Consider the following 9,324-nt stretch of genomic DNA (forward strand, 5'->3'; position numbering starts at 1 on the left):
AAAATGAATTATGGGTTTAAGAAGCATGTACTAATAAAGTACTCTAACCAATTAAATTCAGAAATTTAAATAATTATTCATGTAATGGATAAAAGAACTATTATAATAATTATGTCAATACATAATTAAAAGATAGTACGTGTTAAAAGTCAGAATATTCAAATAAGTTCTTAAAAATATAAATAAATAGAAAAATTCAATAAATCTTGAGAAAATTCTAACTTATACTAAAAAAAATCCAATAACATTTGTCATTTTAATTATTTACATCCTAATTAAATAATTTAAAAGAAAGAGTTGATGATAAATTTGTTTATTAAAAATGTTCTCATTCTCTTATTTGATATTTCATTATTATTTATAAGTTATGATGAATAGAATCTTACAAAAAATAAAATAAAAAATTATCAATATAAATATATAAATATATAAACATTGATTTGACCTTTGATTTATAAGGTGTATATAATATTTTTATTTTTCTAAAAAGTTTTTTTTAGTAATGTTTTAGAAAATATGACAAATGTTAACTAAATTCAAAAATTAAATTGATTCATTTGAAAAATGAGAAAGTAGATTGATTAACTAGTAAAAACTAACTACGTAGAGAAAATCGAGATTTTATCTAAAATTGAAAAAATAAATTAAGAACGTAAAATATAAAATTTTAACAAGATTTAAATCATAAAATTATCACACTTAATATAAATTTTGTAAAATTAATTGACTCATTTAAAATTATAATATTAGAAGATTTTACAAGTTAAATCGAGATTCTACTATGATAAAAACCAAATTTAGTGCGATCTTGGAAAACAAAGAAACAGATCTCACTGTTCTCCAGGAATAATTTTGATGAGGCAAGAGCAAAGTAGTTAATTAATTTAGGTTCAGCCTCTTCCTTACCCCATCCACCTCTCATTGAATTTTGAGTTGGTAAGCTAATCTTCAACACAAGTCCTCTCTGCTTATCTACTCCAAACATGCCTTCTGTGCCTCTCAATCTGTTCAAACTTGGGAGATGTAAGTTTTAAAAGCAAAAAACTATGTAGGTGGAGTTGGTCATGAAGAGCTACAAACTTTTTTTTTTAATTATTATTGTTATTATTATTTTTTTCTGTCACACAAAACAACAAAATCCTTAAAAATTGACATTAATTTCTTTTCAACACCCCTCTCTCTTGAAGGCCAACTTGCTTTGAGCTTGAGGTGACATTAATCATGTTTGTGGTCACTACTTTCAGGATGATCTAATCTTCCAATACTTTCCCTTTTATTTTATTTTCTTAATTTGTTTTTCTTTTCTCATTTGATTGATTATTTTAGATAATGCATATATATCATGTATTGAAAAAAAAAAAAAATTGGGGACATGAGTATTTATTCTCTTGGCTTCCTTTGAGAACCCAATTCACAATCCTCTTTGTTCTTTTTCTTTATTTATTTGTTTTTTTTGTTCATTGACCCACTTTCTTCTTATCTTTGGTTTTTCCTTCCTCCATAAAAGTCAAAGCCTTGTTCTGCTTTTCCTTGTGTGTAATGACTAATGAGTTCTGATTCCTGTTTGAGAGTATTTTTCTTTTCAGGTTTGGAATCTTAGAAAAATATTAAAGAAGATATAAAGGAAGAAAGCATCATAGTGTGTGTGTGTGTGTGGAAGCAAAGTGGTGTTGTTGCTGGTGGCTAAAGCCATGGATTGGGATTGGAAAGAGTTTGCTTGGGATGCATCTGAGTTGGACCCCTCTCACAAGAATAGTAACAGTGAAGAAGCTTCTTCAGTTGATTTGCGCCTGGCCGGTGAGGCCTCTGATTTGGAAAAGAAAGAAGAAGAATCATCAATAAGAACTGTGTCGTCTTCGTCATCGTCGGCAAAGAGATCCCGTTTGCAAAATGGGCCACAGAATTTGTCTTGTTTGGTTGATGGATGCAGCTTTGATCTTAGTGATTGCAGGGAGTATCATAGGCGTCACAGGGTCTGCGAGAAGCACTCCAAAACCCCGGTTGTGTTGGTTGGGGGAAAGCAGCAGAGGTTTTGCCAACAATGCAGCAGGTATGGAAATTGAAGTTGAAAATGAAATTAGTAACTCATTGACTACAACTGAGTTTCTACTGTTTGTTTTAGATAGTTTGAAGTGGGATATGGTTACATTGGGGTGTTTTGGAGTATTTTGATTCAAGTAACTGACTGAAACTGGTAGGATAAGGCTTTGTTTGATTGTTTGGTTGTTGTTGCTGTGTTGGTGCCAATTTTGTTGTTGTAGGTTTCATTCACTTGGGGAGTTTGATGAGGTTAAGAGGAGTTGCCGGAAGCGTCTTGATGGGCATAATAGGCGCCGGAGGAAACCTCAGCCGCCATCTTTCCTCATGAGTTCTGAGAAGTTCATGTACAATTACAAAGGTTTGTGTGTGGTATCTCCTAGATTATTCCAACTTAGCTGCCTTTCTGTTCTGTGTTTTGATCTTTAACTTAATGATTGTGTAAAAAATGAGATGAAAAGATGGAACTAGCAGAAGATAGTCAAGAGTTGTTTTGTTACCTTAATAGAGAATTAGAAAGAAACAAGAAATCTTGGTCATCTCACTCATTTCCTTATTTAGTTCTAAGCTGGTTAGTGATATGAAGCTATTACACTAGAATTAGAATTTGGTGCTCAGCATAAACAATTTAAAACCTTTTGCTAAACTGAAGTAAATGCTAGGATTAGTATTGATCATAACTGTTGGGTACATCCGATGATAAAATTCAAGTAATTATCCGTTCTGAAGAAACATGAGGGCAGAATGTGAAACTTCTTGTATACTCTCTCCGTTTTAAAATAAGTTTTTCTTTCATTTTGTTGGTTCCCTAAAAAATTAATGTATCTAGATAACTCTCTTTGGTTAGATACATTGATTTTTCAATGAATCCAAAAAGTGAAAGAGACACTTCTTCTGAAATGGAGTAGTTTTCAAATGGGGTTCAATTATTGGTCTTAAATAGTCATTTAGTGCAAAATATTTTATACTGTCAATGTATCAAAATTAAAATAATTATATAATATTTTGCCAATATTTCTTTCCTTTCGTAAGTGTCTAATTGTGGCAGTGTCTTTTTCCTTTGTACAACTTTAGGACCTAGGATCCTGCATTTTGGTAACCCTCAACCATATGCAAACCCTATTGTGAGAAACATGTGGCCTGCTGCATCCATATCCGGAGCCAAAGCTGAGTATGATCATCACCGGTTTCTATATCGAATCGACAAGCACAGGCAGGACAAGGAGCTTCTTCTCTGGCAAGATAATGTTCCAAAATCATTCAATGAATCCACAGCAATGCCGGGAACTCCAATCCACCAGCCTATCTGTGGCAGCACCATTGCCCCATCAACAACTGCAAAGCTCGGCCTTAAGAAGCCGCTGCCTTCTGATGGCAAACCTGGGTGTTTTGATGCAGGTTGTGCTCTCTATCTTCTGTCAACAATACAAACACAAACACAGTCTCCGTCCTCAGGGACCGAGCAATTCGATGCTGCGGTTGATAAGCCTGGTAGCCATCAAGTATTAGTTCTTGATGCTAACACAACCAACCTTCATTGCAATGGGATGCTGCAAATGGGACATGATGGATTGGTTGAAAATGGTGACTCACTTGCACTTCCATTTTTTTGGGAGTAGCTAAGGTTGATGAGTGGTTACACCTTATATCTGTCTTCTTTGGGGGAATTTTAATGGAATATTTGGTATTGGAAACATATACATTTTTATCTCTGTAATCCAATAACAAAGCTAGAACTTGTTGAAGCTTTTTGTTGGTTCCAGAAGATTCTTACTGAGATAACACTCTCAGTTGTTATGAAACCAATTTGAACTGGGGGTTCATTTTTATTTGTTGGTTTATGACTTGTTTTATGGAACTTTTCATTATGGATAATGCTAGGGAGATAAAAAACAGTCGAAACTTGCTTTATTTAGTATTCATTAATTGTCGCAACAATTAATAAATGTTAAATAAGGTAAATTATGGCTGTTTTTTGTTCATTTTATTTGGTTAGCAAACATTTTCGTTCATTATTAATAGCAGCCCTAAATTAATGGATAACTCCACCGAATAGATTTGGTTAGCCATTTGCCATTTCTCATAGGTAATGCGAGGGATTTTTTAAATAAATAAATTAAATTTTATATTCACATTTATATACTTTTAACATATTAGATCTCTTTTCACTCTCTTTACTTATAATATTAAACGAGATAAATAACACAATTTATCTTCTTTATAAACAAAATATGTGAAATAATTATATTTATACAATTTAAAATTTATTACCATCTCACGTTTTATTTATCGTTAGAGATAGCGAAAAATTCATACCCACAGATACTTGTAAGAATTGGGATAAAGAAATTAATGAAAATCTACAAAATTTTTATGGAAACAGAAATTCATTCTCGCAAATAAATGAGACGAGATGAAAATTGAGGTATTTGCTCTAGGAAAATGGGAATGGATCTTCTCAATTCTTTTTAACAATTGAGCGAGTAAAGTGTGATTTTTTACCATTAACTTTATAAGTGGGACTAAAAATAAATATGAGAAAGAACAATAAAAAATTAAAAATCACACTTTATACTCTCAATTTCTTTTAACAATTGAGAGGATCCATTCCCTAGAAAAATCCACAAAATTTATACAAAATTAAATTTACTTAAGTGCCTTTTATATATATAAAGTTAATTCATTTTATTTTAATTTATATTTTAAAAATTTTATATTTGTATTATTATGTTAAATTTTTGTTTAAATTATATTTGATTTAATAAATTTAATTTAGTTGTATTGGATTTTATTGTGATTTTGTTAATTTTTGTAATTTAAAATTTAAACAATTAAAAGAGTAAAGTATGATCCCTTATTATTAATTTTATAAATAGAATTAAAAATAAAGATAAAAAAGAGAATAATGAAAAATTAGAGATCACACTTAATTTTTTTAATTTTTTTAACAATTAAGGAAGTAAAGTGTGATTTGCTACTATTAATTTTATAAGTGGGATTAAAAATAAATATAAAAAAAAAACAATAAAATTATACTTTACACTTTTAATTTTTTTTAACAATTGAAAAGATCCATTCTCTATCACCGTCCCTTTATTTTACCGCTTATCTCTTTCTAACTGGGATTTGGGGAGCGGAATTAAAAGAAGTATGAATTAGAATAATCAAAGAACTACGATCTTACTTCCGCATATATTGGCAAATTTATTGCGTTACAAAATGTTGGTTCCTGGTTTGAAAAATAAAAAAATAAATAGATAACATATTATATAACTTAGCATATGACCTAGACTAATGATTGCAACTGTCAATCTAGGGGAAAAAGAAGTTGAAAGATATTCATACAAGTACGGTTTATGTGAACACATTGATCTTTAAACTAAGCTTAAATCAATTACAATGGCGTCAGGCTCCCTCATTCTCTCCGTATATAGATGAGAAAGTACCAAAATATACTTTTAAATTGTTAATTTTCTGGCATAAATATTTTAAAATTCGTTAAAGAGTAGAAATATTTTTAAAATATTTTAAAGGACAATTTATCCAAATAAATAAATTCGGTGAAACTTTTACTCAAATACACAAAACAGATATCCCTTACATACATGTGTAATTTCACACTTCTATGTAAACCGTGAGAAGCTACCACGGTTTCTGATTTTAACATAAACCGTGACAGCTAGCAACGGATTATGAGGTGCGTAGTTTGTGTGTAAACCGTGGCAAGCTCCAACAGTTTACGAAGGGAGAAAGCGAAGCGGCAGACTCCTACGGTTTATGAAGAGTGCGAAGTGAACGTAAATCGCTATGGGTTACCACGGTTTACGTGTGAGGGTCTATAAATACATAATCCGCTGAAGCTTCTCACGGATCATTTGTGACACAAAGCAAATTTTGAGGGTTGTTGGTTTGAGAGAATATCTGGAAAGTAAAGAAGGTTGGAAAGAGGTTTGGTTGGTGGAGCATGGAGGATGAGGATCGCTTGTACCGACTAAATGGCGTCGCTCACGTGGCTGGATACATCGACGCCGAGGTTAGTTATTATTATTAATATTCTTATTATTACTATTTATATAAATATTGATATTATTATGGTTATTGTTAGTAGAATTATTTTTTTACATTTAATTTTTGTTGTTATTCTGAGTGCATAGTATTAGTAATTTTATTGTTATTATTATTATTGTTGTCCTCTTTTCTGATAATGGTAGTTATTATTGTTACTCTTAGATTTTGTTAGTATTGGACCGCTTATTATTATAATTATTGTTATTGCTATAATAAGGGAATTAAGAAAACCAATGTGAGGCTTGTAATAATTTTTTATAAATTACGTCTGATGTTATTAGTAATGGTCGTATGTTGAGGGATTTTGTTGCCCACATTTTGCAGCCTGCTAGGGTGATTAGCGGCGTTAGGAGACAACAGAATATGCCCTTACACGACCGGATTATACCCTACTTGGAGACGGCGAGCTTGTATCATTTGGCTAGGCTGAATAGCCAGTGGTTCTGGGTTGATGAGCCTCTCCTTAGTGCATTTATTGAGCGGTGGCGTCCTGAGACGCACACCTTCCATATGCCCTTTGGTGAGTGCAGTATTAATTTGCAAGATGTGGCATATCAGCTGGGTTTGCCGATCGAGGGTGAGCCCGTCAGCGGGTGCCTGACTGAGTTTGAGAATCTGATGGAGCACGGTAGACCAGCATGGGTGTGGTTCCGCGAATTGTTTGGGGAGTTACCTCCGCAGAGTAAAGTAAAGCAGATGACAGTGTGCTACACATGGTTCCATGAGAGGTTCCGAGTTCTCCCAGCAGATGCTACTGATGAGACCGTGCATATATACTCCCGTGCTTATATTATGATGCTATTGTCGTCTCAGCTGTTTGCGGACAAAAATGCAAACCGGGTCCACCTTCGTTGGTTGCCTTATTTAGCATCGTTGGACGACTTGGGCAGATATAGCTGGGGTTCGACTGCACTGGCCTGGTTGTATAGATGTTTTTGTCGTGGGACGAACAGAAACATTGTTAACTTGGCCGGGCCGCTACAGCTTCTACAGTCTTGGATTTTCTGGAGGTTTCCCACGTTGAGGCCTAGTGGGTTTGATGTATTCGGGTTTCCTCTTGCCTCCAGGTACGGTTTATTATTTTCGGTTCACAAGTTGTTCAACATCATGTGTTATTTCTAGTTATGACATGATTTCAATTAAAATTGTAGGTGGGCTACGTATCTGCCGAGGAACGATCCAGGGGATCAAAGATTAGTGTCTGCACGCCTTTCTTTGGATCGATTGCGTGTCCACGATGTGAGTCATTTAGTTATTGCTCTTAGTTTCAATGGTTTATGTTAAGTGTCGTGGTCTGACGAAACCCTTACTATTTCGATAGAGTTTGTGTGGGAGCCTTATTCTTCTGCCGAGGTTGGTGCTGTTATTCACCCGGAGATACTAGCTGACGAGCACCGTAGGCTATGGACGACCGTCACTAGCCTGATATATTTTGCTGCGATTGAGTGGCATCAGGTCGACCGGGTTCTACCGCGGTTTGGCGGTCTTCAGCATCTCCCTCAACCAGCCCTGAACATAGATTGGCTACATGCGAAGAATGGCAGGGGTGGAGACAGGTGGTTCCCCACGTATTATCGGGAGTGGCATCAGCATTGGGAGAACTAGCTTCATTCAGTCATCTGGGTCGATCAAGTCCTTGATCCCGGTCCATCATCAGACTACCTGGAGTGGTGGTGCCGTGTGGCGCACAGATTCCTAGAGTGCACGTTTACGACAGACCAGATAACAGGCGAGTAGATCGGCGTCGGCGTATAGGCACCCGTACCACGGATCGAGAGTGGCGAGAGCTGGCTGACCGTTTAGAGGAGGACATCCCTAAAGCTGATCATGGAGATGCGGCGGATTATCGTGTTCCTCGACGTAGAGGTAGACGACAGGCAGGGCGGGACGGCCGTGGAGGGACTCGAGGTAGAGTACCTTCCATTGATGATCAGGGGACTCAGCATGGTGTTGGTGAGGATGTAGTTGGTTCAGCCTCAGCTATGGATCAGCCGACCTACGATGTGGGTAGTAGCTCTCAGCTCTTTGGGAATGTCGCCCCACATGCGTTTGCTGGGTATACCACCGCGGCTGTTGGGATGGACATCGATGATCCTGTTACTGAGTCAGAGTTCTATAGGGATATAGTAGACATGCTCATGGATGATGATGGGACCCATTATAGGCCACAGATGCCTGAGACCAGTCCCAGTTTGCTGATCCTCAGCCACAGACTGACAATGTTCTTCCTCAGTTGGCCGTTGACCTCAACGAGCCTGCAGCATCTCCGATTAACCCATGGATTCCATTAGGAGGGACCCCATCCTCAGCATTCAGCGCCATTCCCGCACAGCCATCAGGACCAGCGGCAGAGCAGAAACCTAGGAGGGTGAGGCGTCCTCCATTGTGTGGCACCGGAGGTCACCTGCTCGGTCAGTTCGATGATGATGACAGTGACACCATTGAGGATTCTGATTAGTTATGTCATATTGTCATGTCCGGTAGGAACTATGTTAGTTTATGTTCTTCGCATGCTATTTAGCCTTATGTATTTCAGACTTCTGTAATTTGATATCTGCCATGTATTTGATAGTTAAAAAGGTTGGAGAATTGTCTAATATTATCTGCTATGTATTTGATAGTTTAAGCGGTTTGAGCTTCTATTATATACATGTATTCTGTCACAATTATCATGCGCAGTCTAAATAATATCACATTGATGCATTCAAACATCTAAAAATAAATGGAAATTCCTCCTTCATAAACTGTGGGAGCCTGCCACGGTTTATGCTTCGCTTTCTCCCTTCGTAAACCGTTGGAGCTTGCCACGGTTTACACACAAACCACGCACCTCATAATCCGTTGCTAGCTGCCACGGTTTATGTTAAAATCAGAAACCGTGGTAGCTTCCCACGGTTTACATAGAAGTGTGAAAATGCACATGTACGTAAGGGATATCTATTTTGTGTATTTGAGTAAAAGTTTCACCCAATTTATTTATTTGAGTATTTTAAAATATAATAAAATAAAAATAATTTTATTTATAAATAGCAAATAAGTTTTTTATTTGGTAAACTATATGAGAATTTGATCCGAAATTTTATTACAAGATTATGAGAATATATAAATGATTTAATTATTTGGTTTATTTCTATAATTTTATCAAATTTGTAATTAGATCTTTATATTTTTTTTAATTAAGTTTTTATATTATTTTTAATTTTATAATTAAATTCGTGT

At 35.3% G+C, this 9,324-nt stretch overlaps 1 protein-coding gene across 2 annotated transcripts; it reads left to right on the plus strand.

The window, feature by feature from the left end:
* Window positions 1-893: 893 nt before the first annotated feature.
* Window positions 894-3,866, plus strand: LOC107494782 (squamosa promoter-binding-like protein 18). 2 transcript variants are annotated; one of them, XM_016115819.3, is made up of 4 exons: window positions 894-1,023; window positions 1,587-2,050; window positions 2,262-2,398; window positions 3,112-3,866. In XM_016115819.3, exons 2-4 carry the CDS (start codon window positions 1,692-1,694, stop codon window positions 3,654-3,656), a joined length of 1,041 nt encoding a protein of 346 aa, XP_015971305.1. In that variant the 5' UTR covers window positions 894-1,023; window positions 1,587-1,691; the 3' UTR covers window positions 3,657-3,866. The 2 variants fall into 2 exon arrangements, with proteins under 2 accessions (XP_015971305.1, XP_020980782.1); XM_021125123.2 differs by lacking the exon at window positions 894-1,023 and having other exon boundaries at window positions 1,292-2,050.
* The last annotated feature ends 5,458 nt before the right edge of the window (window positions 3,867-9,324 follow it).

The sequence above is a fragment of the Arachis duranensis genome, chromosome 6 (genome assembly GCF_000817695.3).
Source record: "Arachis duranensis cultivar V14167 chromosome 6, aradu.V14167.gnm2.J7QH, whole genome shotgun sequence".
NCBI classification, from domain to species: domain Eukaryota; kingdom Viridiplantae; phylum Streptophyta; class Magnoliopsida; order Fabales; family Fabaceae; genus Arachis; species Arachis duranensis.

Coding starts and splice junctions, on each gene's coding strand:
- LOC107494782 (XM_016115819.3), top strand. CDS start 1,692: ATGGATTGGGATTGGAAAGAGTTTGCTTGGGATGCATCTGAGTTGGAC. Junction 2,051..2,261: donor TTTTGCCAACAATGCAGCAG/GTATGGAAATTG, acceptor TTGTTGTTGTAG/GTTTCATTCACTTGGGGAGT. Junction 2,399..3,111: donor GTTCATGTACAATTACAAAG/GTTTGTGTGTGG, acceptor GTACAACTTTAG/GACCTAGGATCCTGCATTTT.